We start from the raw sequence: 21,000 nt of genomic DNA on the forward strand, positions 1-21,000 counted from the left end.
CCAAAGCATCGTCTATTCTTGGGAGTGGATAGACGTCTTTTTTTGTTATGTTGTTTAGGTCCGGTAATCAACGCAAAAGCGCCAGCTGCCGTCCTTCTTTTTAACCAGCACAACTGGCGAGGCCCAAGGGCTCGACGAGGGCTCTATGATGTCTTTACTGAGCATCTTGTCCACCTCTTGCTGTATAATGGTGCGTTCTGTACTGGACACTCTGTAGGGTCGTCTGTGAATAGGAGCTGCGTCACCGGTGTTGATGCGATGCGTGACCACAGATGTTCGAGCCAAAGGGCGGTCATCGAAGTCAAAGATGTCGCGAAAAGACGACAGAAGATACCGAAGGTCGTGAGCTTGCCCTGGTAAGAGGTCAGCAGCAATCATTTTTGCATATTCATCAGGTGGTGGGACGTCAGAGTCGCGGCAGTTCGACGAGGGTGGGACGCTTCTCACCGCCGATACGACGCATTCGGCAGCAGGGCACAGCGTGGCGAGCGACATACCTTGTGGGAGCGGCTGAACGTAAGAGGCAAAGTTGAGTACCGGAAGGGACGCTTGATTTGCCGACATGGTGACAACTGTATGCGCAAGGGCAACACTGCGTGTAAAGGGCACATCAGGAACCGGAGTAATGATGTAGTCACCATCGGGAACTGGCGGGACCGAGGAGAAACGGACATAAGTGGCGGCATCGGGGTCCAGGCGGACAAAGTCGGCGGTGCACAGTCGGTGAACAATTGGATCCGGTGGCTCTGAAGGAACAGGTAGAGCGAGTTGAACGATGCTTGTGGCGCAATCTATAAGGGCGGAATGGTCGGTGAGAAAGTCAAGGCCGAGAATGATGTCATGAGGGCAGTGTTCGAGGACAGTGAAGAGCACAGAAGTATGGCGGCCGGCTATTGAAACACGAGCAGTACACATTCCGACGACAATAGACATACCGCCATCTGCAACACGGACCACAGTTGAGGGGGCAGGAGTGAGCACTTTCCTTAGGCGACGGCGAAGACGAGCATTCATGACTAAGACGTGCGCTCCAGTGTCGATCAGAGCGGTAACAGGGACCCCGTCCACGTCGACGTTAAGGATGTTCCGATGAGCATGAAGAGTTAAAGGAGGGTTTTCTGGTCGGGTCGTCAGAGCAGCATCACCCCCAGACGATGCAGCCATCAGTTTTCCGACCGGGAGCGGGCATATGGGGCCGGCGACGAAGGGCGGCGAGGTCGGGGCGATGGAGATCGACGGCGCTGAGATGACGACGAACGGTTGGTAAGCGGGGTCTGAGCGTTGTGGCCAGAACAGGTCGTTTCCGAGGGCGAGGGACAGCGGCGGGAATATGCAGAACCCGGCGGGTAGCGGCTGTAGGTCGAGGACGGACGGCTTCGGCAGTGTCGAGATATGTGGCCAACTCGGGAGCAGTTAAAGCAGATGGGCCTGTCATCAGGTGTTCTCCATTCATCTGGATTGCGGCTGCGTCGAGGGTAGTATGCACGTTCAGAACCGAGCTCCGGGGACATGCGGCGAGCATATGGGGCACTAACTGAGCAAACAGGTTGAATCCCAAGATTGGCAAATTCTTTGCGAACGACAGCCTGTATAAGGGATACTGCTGGAGTACTGTCTGTTGCGGGAGGATGAAACGCAACGGGGGACATTGCCTCTACTTCTTGGCGCACAAGTCGTGTCAGGCTCTCAGATGTCGGCAGACGGCTCGGTGGAGTCGAGTCTACACAGGACGACGTCGCAGTCGTATTCGGCAACCGCGTGAACTGCGGAGAAATTCGGCGGCTCTTCGCTTGTTCGAACCGGCGGCATTCCTTGATGATTGCGTCAACCGTTCCGCAGTCCTTGTATACAAGAAGGTTAAAGGCGTCATCTGCGATGCCTTTGAGCACGTGACCTACTTTGTCGCACTCTGACATAGTGGCGTCGACTTTCATGCAGAGAGCTAATATGTCCTGAATGTATGATACATAGGACTCTGTGGACGTTTGTGCACGGCATGCGAGCTCCTTCTTCGCAGCGAGCTGACGCCCGAATGGCTTACCAAACAGGTCACAAAGCTTGCGCTTGCAGAGATCCCAGCTGGTGAGTTCATCCTCGTGGGTCTCGAACCATACCCTGGCAGTGCCCGTCAGGTAGAAGATGACGTTGGCCAACTTTAGGGTCGGGTCCCACCTGTTGTGTGTGCTCACGCGCTCGTACATTGCGAGCCAGTCCTCCACGTCGACGCCGTCCGTTCCGTTGAAGGTCCCAGGATCTCTCGGATGGGCAATGATGAACGCCGGGTTGGCGGACGCCGACGGAGCGGCCCCTTCGCTGGTCATGGTTGAAGAGCCGGCGAGCTGACGACCGCTGCGAAGTTCCGTGCTTGCTGTGGCTGTACCCAGCACCTCACACCAATAATGTAACGTGAAGATGTGCACACCAAAAGGGAAAAATATATTTACAGGGAAACAGCTTACAGCCACGCAGCCGAACAACCGGGCACGCGAAGCCCAGCAGCAGAAACGCACTTCGTCCTCTTCGCGTTCCAAGCGCGAGCGCACCAAGCACGAGCGTTCCAAGCACAAGCACAACCGTAGCAATATCTTTGTAGCATAAGGCGAAATGTGGTTTACGAGAAACTTGGTGCTGTGCTAAAAAATACGCACTGAAAGGTCGTTAATCCGGTCGGCAAAAGACCAGAAAGAAAAGAGAAAAGCTAAGAAAACAATTCGTAAAGTTGTTCTGCAAGGAGCTGAAACATTGTCGCCTGCTTTTGACATAAAAACTGCATGGCAATGATGCACGGAGGCGCGGAGCGCCTTAGTCTAAGTGCATGTTTGTAACAGTTCGCAGTATATATTTACCATAATGCTAATAGCCACGCTAATAGCCACGCGCCAGCGCCTAGCGTGCTTCCCAACATCGTTCAAATCCAGCGCGCTGCGGCCAGGTCACGTGGCAGGACGCAGCACACCCTCCTTCCCCCTCTCCCTCGGTGCATTCCGGAGTGATATCCGTCTAGGCCTTACGCCGCGCCCGGAGCGCCGTGCCGTGCTCCATGCTGCTGCTGTTCGTGTCCGGTTTGTGTCTGATTTCAAGATCGTTCCTTGAAACTTCCGTTTGGATTTTCTGCTTATCGTAGCTTGCGCCGCGTGTCAGCAATGCAGCCGTTTGCGTACTTTGTGAAAAGTGACTACGCCGAGAAGCATGGAGCCCTTTTCATATTCACAACACGTTTGGCTTCGACCGTAGCAACCGCGGAGCAAGAGTAGAAAGCGGTTACTGGAATGCGTCGAGTCTTCGCTTCCACAACACGTTCGACTTCAACCATAGAAGCCGCCAACCAAGAGAAGAAAGCGGTTACTGGAATGCGCAGAGTCTTCGTTTCCAGGTGAGACCCATACTGTAGCGCAAGAGTGCGTGCAATTTGCGACCGCGAAAATAAACGATCGTGTGCAAAGGCGAGAAGAAGCGGAAGGGCAAGGCTCTGTCAGCTCTGTCCTGTCCGTTTCCCTTCGGCATTGCGCGTGAGTCACTGGTTGTTTCCGCGGCAGCAAAGTGCATTCCACATCGAATCATCAAACTGCTGGTCCGTTAGTGTTCACAGTGTATGCGTTGCGACGCGAGCGCCGAGGTGTATGCATAGATGCGTTTTCTTGAATGGCAGGCACGCGTAGGAGTCCCAAATGTAAATGTGCCAATTGTATACCGCTCAGCAAAGTGCGTGACTATGTTTTGGGCATTCGTTAAGGTGGTTACCCGACTTCCTGTTCATTATTCGACGTGGGATGTGATCGTGCATTGCCTGCACGCGTGTTTTTTACGCCAGTATCGGCCCGTTGCGGACTGCCGATAGCGTGCGCCGCTCGGTCAGTTTAGCGTTCTGTTATTCGCTACGCGTACGTGCGTCTTTATAGTGATCTGATGTGGCGTCTTAAGGTTAGAAGACACCTCTACGAGCCGATTACACCAGCTGTCAAGCTCAGAGTGGGAGGGGTGTGACGCGTCAAGGGATGCAAGCGACTGAGTGAATTGAAGCAACGCGTCACAGCGATGCCACAACAGGTAGCTGCCTGCTCAATCACTTTTGTAACATTGGTAACGTTGCCTTCAGCTGTAAAGTTCTTTTAGTTGCTGGCGGCCGCGAATAAAAATCATTGCTAAATGATGACGAAGAAGTAGCCCTAGAAAAAGAGCGCTTTGTAGCCCTTTCAAATAGGTGGTCTTGAATAACCGAAGTAGTACAGTGCTTATCATAAAAACTAGTGTGAGCAAGTGGCGTTATGTATTTGAAGTTTGGCTGCTTAAACATTTACTTGTGGTTGTGTGAAATGCCAGCAATACAAATAATTGTCAGGAAGGGGGCCTTGCGAAGGCTCGCCTCGCATTCGGCCATAGTCAGGGTCACGCTGATGATGATTATGGTCGGATGGTTGCGCCCTTAGTTGCGAGCGGGCATTTCGGAGCGCACAGACCGCTGCCTTGATGCCACAAATCCCGCGTGGGCGACGCTATCATTATGTCGTTTCATCTGTGACAGCTGTAGGCGCGTTTCCATCGCAAAAAGCGCGCGGCCTTCTAACTTTAGTTGCCTCTGTGATTCATTTCCATCTCGCTATAGAACAAATAAACTCAAAAACACTCGATCCACCACCGCAGTTTCGGTTTCTTTTAATACTGTTACCGTTCATTTTCGGCTTGCTCCTACGAGGAATCGACGGAGCGGCAAAGCATGCGGCCTTTGTGTCTGTACTGCACCCCAGTGCTCCTGCATTGGAACCTCGCCTAGGAGGTCAGCTTAAAATAAGATGAAACTGCCGCTCGGCGCATTTTGCAGCGCGATCCAGCGTCTCAAGGATAGTGGCTGCTTCCAAATGTGCTGGATGCAGCTGTTGGGTTTCCACGCCTATATTCTCAAACAGACCCATGTCTATATGTAACCGGTAGCAGTGAAGTAATACAGCTCGCACAGAAGAGTTTGGATCACTTGCCGGGTTCTGTTGTGGCTCATACTCTGATTAGTGGGCGATCACTGGTACTTATATGCTGAATTTCGCACGCGGGGCACGCAACAGTGACGCACTGCTGCCGCGGCATTCGTGTGGGTGAGACAGCGGGTGCTTGTAGTCATCCTAAGATCCGAAGGTTCATGCAAAGTGATTACCAAGAGCTCTGCTCCGCAGATGACAGAGCGATACGCAGCGCACTGTCTCAGTGGTGATAAGAGCAGGATCCAGTATAGGGACAGTTTGTTTCGGGGGAGACAGGCAGGGTGCATGCACTAGTGCTGCGTCAGCGCCTGGTAGGGACAAGGCGAATCATCAGTGATAACTGTAGAAAATTAACACAAAACTGCGGCAGTACGCCGAGTGTTTCGAGCGCGTTTGCTTGCGAGTGAGACGCAGCAGAGTCGCAGTGGCAGCAAAAGTTCGAAACACGCGGGTTGTTTGCGGCGCAGACAGGCCTCCAGCTGTCTCAAACGAAGTGGCTTAATGATAGAGCCGTCCCCGCGCAGTTTGCCTTATCAAGACAGCGGTCTCTGTTTTCCGAAATTTTCGCTAGCTACACAGACCACGACCATGCGATCATGATCATCAGCACGACAAAGAAGCCGGACAAATACGAGGCAAGCGGAGCATTGAGAGGGTCGCGCCGGAAGCGGGCCTGCACATGCGCGTGGCGATTTCGAGCTTTCGTCTGGTTTGGCTAGGCGGTGCTGACACGCAGTTCTTGTGCGGCGCGCTCCATTTCTGTCCGCACCTGTACATGCACCACCCCGTGATATTTGCTCTATGACTGGTAATATTACTGCTGCTATGGCATTTGTTGTCATTCCAGCTTTTGAAACAGGCTGTTTTAGGTGTTGTAGTGAATTAAAATTGCATATCAACATTTATATTGTAGCCTTTTTCATGCCTCTGCAGACCTAAAGGCCAACTAGGCATCACAGCCATCATTCGGCTGATCAAGCCTAAACAACATCAGAGAAGGAAATGGAATTATAAATTATTTAATGGTAGGAAAATACCACTTTGGGATTCATGTAATCTAATGTCTAATGCAGCGTTTAAAAAAAATATGTGACCAAAGTTACGTTTTTAGAGTCCTTGAAACTTATTTTTTAGGTGTTGTCTATTTCACTTTTCTTAATTTGCAGAGGTAGCAGTGTTCGGTACTGCTTACCTTCTTTTTGTTGTTCTCTTTTCATTCATTGGTTCGGCCCTGTTTTCCTGTGTTATTTTGTGTTCTGTAATCGCATAGTGCATCCCTTCTTTTTTGTTTGTGCACCACTTCTGTTCAGTGTTTTTTTTTTGTGGTAGGCCTCATGACAGCTGGCAGCTTTCCTTTCATTTTTGCCTTCTCCTCTGATGGTGCTCATGGTACTAGACAAAATATAGTTTACTGAAAAGCTGAATTCTAAATTGTACAGCATCATTAAGGTGCCCTCTTCCTTTTTAGCACATGCCATTAATGGTGATGCCTACTGTTGCCAAGAATCTTACATTGACACAATATTGTTTCACAAGTGCAGGGCATGCTTTGCTCTCATGTAGAGTGTGTGCATTTACAGTGTATAGTTTGTATATGGTCTCTTAGTTGGTGGCTGACACAGTGGCCTCATTGGCTGACTTTTATATTATTATGAAGGTTAGAATTTGTTTTTCTCACTGCTGATGAGCTTTACAGGAACTTATGATGTCTTCAACAATCATCTTTTTTATTGTTTTACTTAGGATACTGGGGCTCAAATGAGCGAGCATCTGAGGCCAAAATACCAGTATAACTTTATGCTGTTAGTCAGCTTTATTCATGGTGTGCATAACTGTTCAAGTAGTAAATAATTTCAGGTCTTAGTGGTCCTTCATTTGCTTTTGCTTTTCAACCTGTATGCCAGATGTCAGATTTAGGAGGTTAGTTTGTCGCATCCTTCATCATTGAAGTAGGAGCACAATGTACCAGCCGTGGCAATTGGTCATTATAACTAAGCACCCCACCCTCCCTTTATGAGCACACCAAAGCTGAGATCTGATGGCAACTTTGATCAGTATTGACACCTGAAGTTGTCTTGTTACAAGCATAATGTTACGGACCACTTTAAAATTTCCTTATGCTATTGGGTTCAAATCATGTTTTTGCTTGCTGTCAAACTCGCCCAACGGCACTTTCATTGTGAAAATTAGTATAACGCTGGGAAAAGGCAATCAGGTCCATCATTGAATGCGAGTGGTGCACACTGGAATCCTGCTCCTGCAGCAAATCATGTGGGTCATATTTGAGGTTGTGTTAAAAAGTAATGAAGCATAGATATGAAAATGGTGATACACAGTTAATACCATTTTGTGGCCCTTGACCAATTTCTGTCCTTTAAAGGCACTGTACTAAAAAGAAACTGAAGTGCACTGGAGCCGCTGGAACCTTTTGTGTGAAGAAAAGGCATACTGATTGTGCTCATGACACTTTGATGATTGTGCAAAATTTCAAAATGACCATTTTACTTCTTCTTTATGAACATGTACTCTCTAGTGTCACATAAGGTGTAATAACAGAACTTGTCTCTAATTTTTCTTTGCACTTCAGTTTTGTTTCTATTTATATTTTGTATTTCTTACCATGAACACCACAGGCCATGCACTCCTATATTACTTTGTATACGGAAACAGTGGCAAGTCAAGTGTCTCTGCGTGTGGGCCCCTCGTTGAACACTATTCTAAGGCACTAAGTTGTTTGCCTTGGACTATATCAATAGCTCATGCGCATCTTGCTGAAAAAATAAGTAATGTTTCGTTCAATTTTGTCGACAAGAACTTTGCTAACTAGGCAGCATGTTGAGGACACATTAGATTTACTGCAGGTCAACCGGCATTAGTGCCTTGCTTGACAAGGGCATGGTCAAGAACTGCAATTAGAAAACTGCTCTTACCAGTCACTGCAAAGCCGCCACGGTGGCTGAGTGATTATGGCACTCGGCTGCTGGCCCGAAAGACGCGGGTTCAGTCCCGGCCGCGGCGGTCAAATTTCGATAAAGGCGAAATTCTTGAGGCCCGTGTGCTGTTCGGTGTCATAGCACTCTAAAAAACCCCAAATGGTCGAAACTTTTGGAGCCCTTCACTACGGTGTCTCTCATAGCCTGAGTTGCTTTGGGACGTTAAACCCATATAAACCAAACCATAAACCAAACCAGTCACTGCGTGTTGATTTAAACACTGGCAGTGCTCCTACTATTTTTATTTTCAGTATTTGCTACCACACATCCTAATCAGCTATGTTCAAGGATGAAGTCAATTTTTTTCAATAAGTGTGCAGTTAAAGTTGCATGTTCTAAAATTCGAAGCAATCAGTTGCATTTTGTACTTCACACTGCTATCAGAACTCACCACTATTGGATGACACCATCAACGTCAAGGTGCAAGTCTTGTGTTGGTAATAAACGAAATGATTTCTTACTTTCTTGCTTCAACAGGCGTTGAAGCATACTGCTGTTGTTGCTGTGAAGCGTACAAATACAATTATTATCATATTGCTGGCTGCAAATATGGCTGAGAATTTATATATGCGTGTTATTTTTCCTTTATGTGTATCTGAATTCAAGGTAGAGAAGGCAATGTATGATACCGTGAAGGGAATCCCAAAGGATGCAGTATTTCACAAGAGAACTTCCATTCCCATCTGGTCAACAGAAGCAGTTGTACCATGCAGTTCCAGTGGCAAGTGCTCAGGAGGTGACAGCGGAAGTCAAGGAAAAGATTCTCCACAAGGCTAAGCATAGTGGGCTGGGATAGTCGGTTCTGGGAAGAATTACGAGGCATCATTCCAGCGCACAAAAAATATGTCCGGTGTCCGTGGTGTCTATCCTCTTCGTTCGTGTATTTTTATGCGCTGGAGAGTGAAAAATGGATGCACTGAGTGGTAATTGCTAGCTGTAGCTGCATTTATCTAAGGGGCATATACTCACCCCATCAGTGTATGTGAGAAGTACGACTCAGGTTTGTTAGGGGTTTATAATATGAAAGCGCCAAACAAAGGTTAATGCCAAACATACAAGACGTGATCAAATAATTGTAGATGTTGCCTTCATGTGAAAGTTTATTTACAGGAGGTTAATTGATGGGTTCAGTTAGCTCGTGTGAGGATAAAAGCACCTTAAGAGCCTAGGCTCTATGTGCAGTGCGGCAGTGCATGATCAGTGAAATTACTCATAATATTAATAATAATAATAATAGAGATTTATTCATCACAACGATGAAAAGGGCCGAGGAAAAAAGCCAGCAAGGCTTGACGAGCCCTCGGCCCCTACATATACAAAGGCATCAGCGGAACAAAGAATACATATTGTGCAACAGTATCACAATAACAAAATTAGTACTACAAACTTTTGATGCAAACACTGAATAAAAAGGAAAAATGAAAAGATTATAAAAGCAGACTAATTTTTGAAACACAGGAAGTGTTTACAAAGGTCACGGATCGGCGTACTAATTATGTCAATATTTTTATGATGTAACGTGTTTAGGTGTTTAGGCAACTGGAAGGCAATCATTTGTAATCCGTAGTTTGTTCTTGGAGTTTTAGTCTGCCACGGGGAGTGTTGTCTAGTGTTATACAGCTTCTCGCTCGGCGTTAGGGAGGCCAGTCTCCCCAAATAATCAGTATGACGAAGTAGCTCCTTCTTATATCTCGAAAGCAGTTGAAAACTATAGATGTCAAAAATTTTCATAATACATGCATCTTCAAAGTACTGGTTTGTATGCTGGTTGAAACTAAGCTGGAATATGCACCTTATCGCTTTCTTTTGAAGTAGATAAATTTTGTCTAGATTATTCAGAGTGGTCATGCCCCAGACAAGGTGACAATAATTTAAATGGGACAAAAACAACGATTTGTATATGAGCTCCTTAATCCTCGAAGGAAGCATTGTTTTCAGGCGATATAGGTGTCCTACGACTCGAGCGAGTTTAGGCGAGATAGTATCTACATGATGGTCCCATGACATTGTTTCGTGAAAGACGACTCCAAGTGTTTTAAATTTTTCTACTATCTCAATCTCCTCTGAATTAAGTAGTAGCTTTTTATTTGTATGCAGAAGTTTATTCCTCGGTCGGAAGATAACAGCCTTGCTTTTATTCACATTTATTTTTAACCCATTTAGTTCTGTCCAGGTGTTTAGTTGGCATAAAATATTGTTTCCTTTGTCTATCAGGGAATCGCAGTCATTCGTTGAGAGGAATATACTTGTGTCGTCTGCATAAATAAAAAACGATGCTTGGTCGGTGATGTTTACTATGTCGTTAATAAATAAGTTGAAGAGCAAAGGCCCCAATATGCTACCCTGCGGCACTCCACATTTTATATTCTTTAAAGAAGACTCAATACCAATAATGGTTGTATATTGTGCACGATTAGAAAGATAAGAGTTTAAAAGTTCCAGAGGAAGACCTCTAATTCCATACATTTAAAGCTTTCTAATCAGCAGTTCTTGATTTAGAGAATCAAATGCTTTTTTGAAATCTACGAAGGTAGCTAGCACGATATGTTTCTTTTCAAAACTGTTTAGGATATATTCTTTCTCGTGAAGAAGCGCAAGCTCAGTGGATTTATTCTTCCGAAATCCAAACTGCCATCCTGTTATAATATCATTTTTTTCTATGAATTTTTGCAGTCGAGAGAAGATAAGCTTTTCTAAGCCTTTAGAAAAGACAGGGAGCAAAGAAATAGGACTGTAATTTCCAAGGGAGTTCTTGTCACCCTTCTTGTAAATAACTACTACTTTAGCCACCTGTATTTTATTTGGAAATATGCCCTTTAAAAAACATAAGTTGAATAAATAACTTAGTGGCGATGATAATATGTCTATAACAAACTTAATTGGCTTGACCTGGATATCGTCCGCATCACAGGCCGAACTATTAGAAAGTTCCAAAAATGCCGACACAACCTCAGCCTCAGAAACAGAATGAAGGAACAAGCTATTTTCTAAGCGATCATTAATGTAGGGGTAGTCAGTATTGTCACAAGGCATGCTTGTGACATCTGTGAAAAAGCTGTTAAAAGCGTTCGACATAGCGGCACCCGTGAGGACATTATCGCCACATGTTATGGTTTCAATAGCGCCTTCCTTTCTCGAGGGCTTCAACAGCGAATTAAGTTTTTTCCATAGCAGGTCTGAATTATTACTACATCCTTCAAAATATTCACAGAAATATCGATCTCTAGCAAGCCTAATATCTTTGTTTAGCTTATTTCGATAGGCTTTAAATGTTGAAAACACTGCAGGATCTCTACATTTGATAAAGTTATTGTATATTTTGTGTTTTTCCTTTATTCGCTTTAATAAATCACGTGTAATCCATGGTTTTCTTATACGTGTCGATTGCCTTTTGGTTACATATGGAAAATGCTTTGCGTACACTTTTTTCACAGTATCAATAAACAACTCATAGGCGACGTTGCAGTCTTCCATAGAATACAGCTCAGAGAAATCTGCGTTGCTAATATCATCGCGGAACATTTCTAAGCTTTTTTCAGAGACGAACTGGGTAGCGTGACATGACTTTGTTTTTTTATGGCGGTTAGTCTTTTCAACACCCATAAATATACCAAGGTGGTCACTAATGTCACATAGCAGTACTTCTGATTCAACACATGAGGTGTCATAATTTGTAATAAAGAGATCAAGTAAAGTTTCAGTAGAACAAGTAACACGAGTTGGTTTAGAAATGACATTTTCACAGTTATTGCTCTTAACCACAACATTGAAACATCGCGTATGAATATTGTCACACATCATGTCTAAATTCAGGTCACCACCAAGTATTATCTTTAACTTTTTTTCATTTATAAAGGCAAGAAAGTGGTCAATGAAATTAATGAAGTTCGAAATGTTTCCGTCTGGTGGTCGGTAGATTACAGAGAGAACCATGTCGCCGGTAATTACAGTCAATATCTCATAGTCATCACTGCAAACACAATATTGATCAAGCGTGTCAGATTTCAGTTCGTTGCTTACAAGCAAAGACACGCCGCCGCCACGACGACTGCTGCGGTTAAGAAAAAAGCTCTTATAGTGGGGCAGAATGAACGTCTCGTCATCAGACAACCAAGTTTCGGTGAACATGATAACATCATTGCTGAAATGAAATGAAGATAACAATAGCTCTATTTCCGAAAGTTTATTATTTAGCGACCGCGTATTTATATGAAAACATTTAAATAATGAATGGTACTTCAAACCAAGAACATCTTTTAGTTCCTCAGGGAGCAGGTAGGAAAAACTCATTTTTGTTGTTCGCTCGTGTTATCCGCAGTTCTGGGAACTTTTATTGAATATGTACTTCTCATGCCATGCAAACAGAAGACGGACGGTAGTTAGCAGTCATTTGCCCTGAAGCTTGGATTTTAGGTACTGAGGCCTAAGTGATGCTGATTCAGTGTAGGCATTCGTGGGTGCCCCCACATTTGCCATCGTCCATGAATCCTCTGGTTGCCTCTACTTAACAACGAAAATTTGTATGTTATAACTTGTAGCCATCACCGAAAGCATTTTGCATGAAAATAAGCTTGAATTGAATGCGAGCTGCCCTATTGTTTAACTGTCAGATGCCATGATGGAAGTGACTGTTAGAGTCCATCATGTAGCCCATAATGAGCCCCTGTTTGCCCTTACCTTCTCTGCTCTCTTGTCTAGCTGTTATGCACACAGTTTTACAAGCCACGTTCTAACTTCGGATACTTCAGTTTACATGTAAAAAGATTTTGGCTACTTTTTACTCAAGCATAGGTGTGCTTGAGCACTTTTTCGCTAGCTCTGCTGCATGCTTTGTAAAAATAGTTTGTAGCATTGAATATGACAAAGCATACTTTAGCTACTTTTTTACACTTAGCAGGGACGGCCCAGTGGGGCCTGTAGAGATGGCTCGAAGCGGGTGCAATACTTTGTTGCACACATGTTGGGAGGAATCATGCGACTTGTGAGTTACGCATATGTGTGGCAGTAAACATTGCTACTTTGGAAAAGGCGCCGGTCTGCCATACAATTTCAGAGAAGCTTAACGAACCCCACTTGGTCTAAATTATTTTGGAGCCCTGCACTACAGTGTCCTGAAGCCATTATTGTTTTCTGCCTTGCTGTGAGAAGCGGATCTTGCAAGTGATCTGCCTGCTTAGAAACAGTCAACTTGTTAAGCTTATTCACTTAACTCATAATCAACTCGGACATTTTTATAACTGGAACCCTAACGCCTGGATGCACCAGAATAAGTGCATCTCACTGGAAGAAAGGGCGTGCTAGGCACTATAGTGGGTAATGCACAGTACGCAGAATCTAGTGTGGGTTTGTATGTGTGCAAGTGTCTGCAGGAACTCTGCAGTCAACTGCACCAGAGGCTCAGGATGTGTATAGCAAGCTATACCTAAACAAAACTCAAGTGCGCTCAGGCAGCTTTGGTTTTAATACATTCAGCAGGAAAAATAATCCTGCAGCTTTTTTTGCACATCTGTTGGGGTTTTATCAGTGCCAGAGTTCATCGCATCTTGTTTAAGGTTTCCTTTCGAATAATTAACATTTCACCCTTGTCATTTTGTATGTGGCATTCAGCTGAAAATAAATTTCAGCAGTCGGGTTTTATGCTTTGCTGCCACTTTTTTAGAAGAAAGGAAGAGGAATGGTCTTCTAAATAGAAGCAGCCAGCCATGCAGTGCTTTACAGTCCTGCACCCTGTGCACATAAAAAGTCTCAATACATGGATTTTGTCACCCTGAAATATACTCGCATCAGATATTTTTTTTTAGTCGAACTACATCTTATCTCCTTTTTGTGCCCATCTTTAGGGTCATCTTGTAATAATTTCTGTAAGTCCTTAATTTCTCTTATTTTTGCTTTCTGCAGCAGTAGAATTTTCATATCAAATTATTTCTCTACGCTACCAAGTATTAGTATCTCCGAGCCTGGTAATGAATCAAATTACCGGAGATGCTAGAGTGCTGTTGATTGTCTGAGAAAGCCTGACTGTTAGAAGGACTGTCATGCTCAATATCAGCTGCAATGCCAAAATATTATAGGAATTCAGATTATGATGCAGGCGTACCCAGCTGTGTTGTAAATATATGCAGTTAGCTATGAATACAAAAGAAAAACACAACGCAATAATTCTCATTTTCATTCACACATCATGATGATGAACAGGGGCAAGGGAGGAGGCACCTCAAAGTATTTTTCGGTGTCTTCCCCTTTGTCCGTGTTCATCGTTGTACTGTGTGAATAAAAGTGTGAAATACTTGCTCATCCAGACACTGATTTCAAGCAAATTAATGCAAGTGGGGTGCTTTATGTGAGTAGCATTGATTTACTCTAAAGCAGAACACAGTTGATTTACTGCAAAGGCATTGCAAGTCGTATTGAATGTGTACTGTATGTTTGCACCACTGAGCTAAATTTAATAGCAGTATTTGCTGGTTGTCTGCACTGTGATTATTATAATGTATTTCACACAAATTCGTGATTTTGTTCTGTTGTTCTTCAGGCATTGTGGCTACACAGCTGGAGTCAAGCTGCTATCAGGTAAGTTCAACCTATTCGACTTTGTCAGAAAAGATGCACGCTATGATGCCAGGAGCCTCCATCTTGACTATACTGCCAATTTTGCCTACCAATGAAGCTAAGGATGCTTCTGTGCAAATCTGAGCATTTCTGTTTACGATACCTGCTTGCTCTTCGTCTTTGGCAAGAACAGAAATGATGCGGTTATGTGCATGCTCCAGTGTACTATCATGTGAAAAATTATGACGCTGCGAGTGTGTGCCATACTATGCCTAACTGCGTGCAGGTGCCATCTGATGAAATGCTCGTGCCATCAAGGCCGGCGCAGCGATTGATGGATGTTAGTGCACCTGACTCGACATCAGGAGTGATTGCCGTTTTACACCATTTGGCATGCATTCGCTTGGATCTCTTAATTTTTCTCACGATAGTATATTCAAACTCACAGCATCTCAATCTAGACATTCTACGGTATACCAACCACACCAAATCGAATGGTACATCAACCACACCAGGAAACACCGAACGAAACCACTTTAGAGCCGGTATCAGACAACCGGGTCACATCACAGAAAACCAGACGAGAACACACTAAAGCACACAACACTACGCCACATCAGGACCCGTGTCTGAAAATTCTGGTCTGGTCGGAACACCAGACACAGTCACACCAGAACCCGTGTCTAAAAAAGCCAGTTTGGTGTAAACACCAGAAACTGGCTGGTATTTTTTCGACTGGGTATATGGCATTTCTTTGAATTTTGCCCATGAACTACTGGCAACGTATTGATTCCTTTTAATATAATTTTGATGCATAGTGTTTTTTTCAGCTGTACTTTAATTTGAGCCTTCTATATACGGTGAGTCCACTTCAGATTAAGATGGGACTTCGAAATTGCCACATGTTGCATTTGGATTTGTAGACCTAAAATCTTCATTTTGTACAAGTGTATTTGAAGGAGGATTTGCTGTATATATTATCTAGCCTACTACAAGAAATTAGCACAAGCATTAGCCTTGCTGTTCATAGTGGCAGGTGATGGTTATGTTGTTACATCACTCATTTAGCTCCAGACTAAAATTTTGCCATGGTTTAAGGTGGCCTTAAAGTAATAACTTCACTTTTTTCCCCTTATCTTATTGTTTGGGAAGCGTATGCCCTTGAGTCGTGCACAAAAGGAAGTTAATATGACAATGCAAAGGGTGTTTAGAAAACAGAGAATTCTGTTATCATTAAGCTGAGTCACACCACTGTGATCATAGGTCTTTTTGAGTCCTCTGTATTATCCTGTTCTACATCCTTCTGATTTTTTGTTGATTTGCACATGGTTCCTCGAAGAGGGAGTTTTATGAATGGTTCAAAGTATGGTTTTTGTAGCATAGTTCACTTTGTATAATCTGTACAATCTATTTCAGATCAAAAAGCTAGCACTCATTGGGAGTGAGCCAGCTGATGAGGCTACAAAACTTATTATGAAGACTAGTGAAGACTCCTGTGGCCCTTAGGTACACATTGAAGGGGCGGGGCGAAAAAGAAGCGTATAAGAACCTACGGCTGTACAGCGCAATTTTTGGTGAGTACATGTGAATCTTCAGAAGGTTATAGACACTTTGTGAACACACCATCTAATTGCAGGTAAAAGCTACTTTCAATTTACCTGGTGTGGTTTTCAGCACTTCCATTATCAATTACTGAGTAGCCATCCAAATTTAAAGGACTATAGGTACCAAATTTTTGCTTGTGTGTTTTCTTCTTCCAAACCATTCGTTAGAGATTCTATACATGTAAGACCACTAAATAATTTATTATTTAATTTCATAGTGTTGGTTCAAAACTGCAAACACACACGGACCAAGAGACGAGACACACAAACCAGCACTGATCTTACAACTGATTTTTTTTATTAGGAAGAAGCACGTCATATATATACACACGGAAAACCAGCGCACATGTGCGATGTCAACAAGCCTCCTAGTGCTAGTAAAAGGTAAAAACCGCTTTAAAAGCATGTGTGTATCTGCAGAACCTTTACCCACTATGTAGCATATTGATTTCTCGAAGCGATAATGTAAGAGATGGCGTACTCACACACCCATTACTTTTTCTGATAATATGAAACGCCTCAGCTACTTCTCTAGTCCGCTGGTCAGAATGAGTGAACAAGACATCAGTATCGTCAAAAAATGGCGTACATTTGCACGTGAAACAATGCTTAGCTAGGTTAGTTTCTTTCTTAAAGAATTAGCGTGCTCCATGAGCCGCACGTTAACGCAGTGGCCAATCTGGCCTATGTAGGTAAGGCCACAGGAAAGGGATTTGATACACTACGCCAGTCTTACAGGGAACATATCTATTTTCATGATTTATGTTGCAAGCATTTCTTCTGCGTCCTTCATGCTTTCTTTGAACTGCCGCCCCCACTATTTCTAGCTTGTTAGGTGCATGGTACAGAACCTTTACCCTATGCTTGCACCCCGCTTTTTTTAATCCGGTGCGACAGCGTGTGGACATATAGCATAACAACTACCTTTCTTCTCCCTTCTTCCGAAACCTTTTCCAGCCCCGATGTACTTGCAGACGATTTCAGCTCATGGAGGACTTTGCACTCGAAACGAGAACTGAGTCCCGGAAACCAGCTTCCCTACATCTGTCTAATTCGGCTAAGAGACTGGCAATCATTTTATGATAAGATTTCTTTACTGCCATGCCTAAGCATCCCGTAACGATGCCACTTTTTACAAGTTTTGAATGAAAGGGCCTGTAATTCGTAAGGGCTTTTCACTTCTAGGAGAATACTGGCAACAGACATGGTTGGGTTCGATAGAGAATTTTAAATCAAGGTATTGCAATACTTTTTTTGAGGGTCTTCATGTGGGAGCTTCAGCCACGACCCATTACGTGCAGGAACATCAAGAAAATTTGACACAAATTCGGGATTCACTGACCTAGCCAGCACCAGGTAATCGTCCACATAACAGAAAATGCGTATGCAATAACCGGCTAGATCAGTCTCAGCTTTCATATCAACCCGGCTTAGATAACTGCTACTGAGAAAGGGAGCTACCTTGGCACCTATGCAGACACCCGATTTTTGCATATAAGGTCGACCATCCCACTCAACAATCGTATTACTCAGGTGGTAAGATAACAGTTCCAGAAAGGAACCTATTGTGATTCAACACTCATTTTGGAGCACGCATTCATTCTTGTCCTCTGAAATACATTGCTGAACATACTGGATTAGTTCAAAGTGTGGAACAGAATAAAACAAATCAACCACATCAATGCTTAAACCATCACATAGTGCCAGGCTCTCATTTCGGTGGAAATGAGCTACTGCCTCAGAATTAGGTACGAGAAACGGATCCTTTACGCGAAGTGACGACAAATGTTTGCAAAGATAGACACAACCAACTGCCAAAAATTGTGCTCAGAGACGATTGCGCGGAAAGGAACATCAGGCTTGTGCGTCTTAACGCTAAGAAAATTTCTAGCACCGATGTTGAGAGAAGGCAATGACTTTACTTCGGAAGTTTTAAGTATGAAGGTATAGCAAAGAAAGTGAGGGAAGCTGAACAATCGGTTCTAGAAATTTTCTTGAGTGCTAAGATGCACAAGCCTAAAGTTCCTTTTTGGGCAAGCGTATCTGAGCACAATTCTTGGCAGTTGTTTGTCTACCTATCTTCGCAAACATTTGTCGTCACTTCGCGTAAAGGATCCGTTTCTCGTACCTAATTCTGAGGCAGTAGCGGATTTCCACCGAAATGAGAGCCGGGCACTATATGATGGTTTTAGCGCAGATGTGGTTGATTTGTTTTATTCTCTTCCACATATTGACCTAATCCAGTATGTTCAGCATTGTATTCCGGATGAGAGCGATGAATGCGTGTTCCAAAATGAGTGTGGAATCACATAAGGATCCTTTCTTTAACTGTTATCTTACTGCCTGTGTAACACTTTTGTTGAGTGGGATGGTCGTCTTTATATGCAAAAATCGGGTGTGTGCATAGGGGCCAAGGTAGCTCCCATTCTCAGTAACATTTATCTAAGCAAGGTTGATATGAAAGTTGAGACTGATCTAGCCGGTTATTGCACATGCATTTTCTGTTATGTGGATGATTACCTGGTGCTGGCTAGGTCCGTGAATCCCGCATTTGTGTCAAATGTTCATAGTTTTGCAAGTAGTTGGTCGGGGCTGAGGTTCACACATGTAGTCCCTCAAGAAAGAGTCTTGCAATTCCTTGATTTAAAATTCTCTTTCGAACCCAACCATGTCTGTTGGCAGTATTCCCCTAGAAGTGAAAAGTCCCTTTTGAATTACAGGCCCTTTCATTAAAAGCTTGCAAAAAGTGGCATCGTTACGGGATGCTTAGGCATGGCAGTAAAGAAATCTTATCATAAAATGATGCCCAGTCTCTTAGCCCAAATAGGCAGATGTAGGGAAGCTGGTTTCTGGGACTCAGTTCTCGTTTCGAGTGCAGACAAAGTCCTCCATGAGCTGAAATCGTCTGCAAGTACCTCGGGGCTGGAAAAGGGTTCGGAAGAAGGGAGAGGAAATGTAGTGGTTATGCCATATGTCCACACGCTATCGCACCGGATTAAAAAGAGTGGGAAGCAAGCATGGGGTAAAGGTTCTATTCCCTGCATCTAACAAGCTAGAGAGTGGGGGCGGCAGTTCAAATAAAGCATGAAGGGCGCAGAAGAAATGCTTGCAACACAACTCATGAAAATAGATGTGTTCCCTGTAAGACTGGCGTAGCGTATCAAATCCCTCAGTCCTGTGGCCTTACCTGCATAGGTCAAATTGGCCGCTGCGTTAACGTGCGGCTAATGGAGCACGCTAATTCTTTAGGAAAAAACTAACCTAGCTAAGCATTGTTTCACGTGCAAATGTACGCCATTTTTTGACGATACTGATGTCTTGTTCGCTCATTCTGACCAGCGCACTAGAGAAGTAGCTGAGGCATTTCATATTTCAGAAAAAGTAATGGGTGCGTGAGTATGCTATCTGTTACATTATCGCTTCGAGAAATCAATATGCTACTTAGTGGGTAGTGGTTCTGCAGATATTCACGTGCTTTTAAAGCAGTTTTTTCCTTGTACTAGCACTAGGAGTCTTGTTGTCACTGCGCATGTGCGCTGTTTTTTCGTGTGTGTATATATGACGTGCTTCTTCCTAAGAAAAAATATATAGTGAGTTCAGCGCTGGTTTGTGTGTCTCGTCTCTTACATGGTCCGTGTGTGTTTGCGCTTTTGAACCACCACTATGCATCAACTCAAGTAGCGCAATGTGCAGTTTTTCTGCAATTTAATTTTTTCATGACGCTATTTCGGTTTCATCAGTCGTACGGTGTCTGTGACGTGTAGTTTGTGTTTAATTCACACGAGGCATAAAAAATCGGTTATATTATTGCTGACAGGTCATTTTTTGTCATTCCAGGTCTTGGAAGAGGCTGGATTAAATGTCGTAGTCAATTAAAGCTACATATCAGCGATTGTATTAGTTTTTCTAGTAGCATCATGTGACCAAGACATCAACTTGACGACAGTCAGCGTTCGGTCTACGAAACCAAAACAGCATGAGAGAAGAAATTTGATTATAAATTATTTAGCGGGGTTGTAGGCAAGTACTACCTGGTAATCCATGTATTTTATTATTTATTGCATCATTTGACAGAAGAAAACGCGCAATAAATTTAGATGCTTATATTCCTTTAATGGCTCATGCACCTTTCGGTTATTCTATTTATAGATATTTATGTTTATTATGGTTACGGATATTAACAGGAAACGACATTTGCTGATATTTCAAGCATTGCGCATTCTAGCATTGCATACGGCTATGAAGCATTTCCTGAAATATGTGACTGTAATACTTTGGAAAGTAATTTTTATCCACCATACTGAATATAAATTTGATGTTTGTATATTTGTTCACTTTTACATCTGCTATGCAGCGCAGAATCCAAACAGCCATCATGGAAGGCAACAACAGAGTGGCTGCGTTCGTGCTGGGGGCGAGAGAGTCGGATGGCGGTCGGAAAGTTCGGATGAAGGGGGCGGACCCTTCACCCCAGTAATTTGGGCTTTGTATGCAAGAATGCCCAAAATGTCTTGTAAAAACAAATAAATAAATAAGAAGCATTCTTACTTGCATTGTAATTTCAGTAGTAACACGTACACAAAGAATACTGATGAAGTGAAGAAAGCCTCTCTGGGTTGGCAAGGTGGGCCGGAAGTCTAATTGGGTCGGTGGGCGCAAAGACATACAGCTATTGGTTCTATATGGGTTACCTTTGTTGACTTCCCGCAAGTTATCAAATAAGAACCCCACTGGGACCAGAACGGCTAGACCACAGGGGCCCAGTACGGGCTAGCCCACGGGTGCCCAGTACGGGCTAGCCCACGGGTGCCCAGTACGGGCCAGCCCACGGAGGCCCGGCACGGGCTAGCCCACAGAGGCCCGGCACGGGCTAGCCCACGG

General features: G+C 44.1%; 1 protein-coding gene across 3 annotated transcripts; it reads left to right on the top strand.

The window, feature by feature from the left end:
* The first annotated feature begins 3,015 nt into the window (after window positions 1-3,015).
* Window positions 3,016-20,662, top strand: LOC144121779 (uncharacterized). 3 transcript variants are annotated; one of them, XR_013312690.1, is made up of 5 exons: window positions 3,016-3,373; window positions 14,499-14,536; window positions 15,932-16,089; window positions 19,957-20,139; window positions 20,474-20,662. XR_013312690.1 is itself a non-coding variant. In XM_077655176.1 (3 exons), the coding sequence occupies exons 1-3, from the start codon at window positions 3,270-3,272 to the stop codon at window positions 20,644-20,646; spliced, it is 315 nt and encodes a 104-aa protein (XP_077511302.1). In that variant the 5' UTR covers window positions 3,016-3,269; the 3' UTR covers window positions 20,647-20,662. The 3 variants fall into 3 exon arrangements, 1 of the variants encoding a protein (XP_077511302.1); XR_013312691.1 differs by lacking the exon at window positions 19,957-20,139; XM_077655176.1 differs by lacking the exons at window positions 15,932-16,089; window positions 19,957-20,139.
* Window positions 20,663-21,000: the final 338 nt, after the last annotated feature.

This window comes from Amblyomma americanum, chromosome 2 (genome assembly GCF_052857255.1).
Source record: "Amblyomma americanum isolate KBUSLIRL-KWMA chromosome 2, ASM5285725v1, whole genome shotgun sequence".
NCBI classification, from domain to species: Eukaryota; Metazoa; Arthropoda; class Arachnida; order Ixodida; family Ixodidae; genus Amblyomma; species Amblyomma americanum.

What these genes read in the sequence shown, in the direction of transcription:
- LOC144121779 (XM_077655176.1), top strand. Translation starts at nt 3,270, where the DNA reads ATGCGTCGAGTCTTCGCTTCCACAACACGTTCGACTTCAACCATAGAA. An exon ending in CGCAGAGTCTTCGTTTCCAG is followed by an intron (nt 3,374 to 14,498) that starts GTGAGACCCATA and finishes GTTGTTCTTCAG; the next exon opens with GCATTGTGGCTACACAGCTG. An exon ending in TGGAGTCAAGCTGCTATCAG is followed by an intron (nt 14,537 to 20,473) that starts GTAAGTTCAACC and finishes TCTGCTATGCAG; the next exon opens with CGCAGAATCCAAACAGCCAT.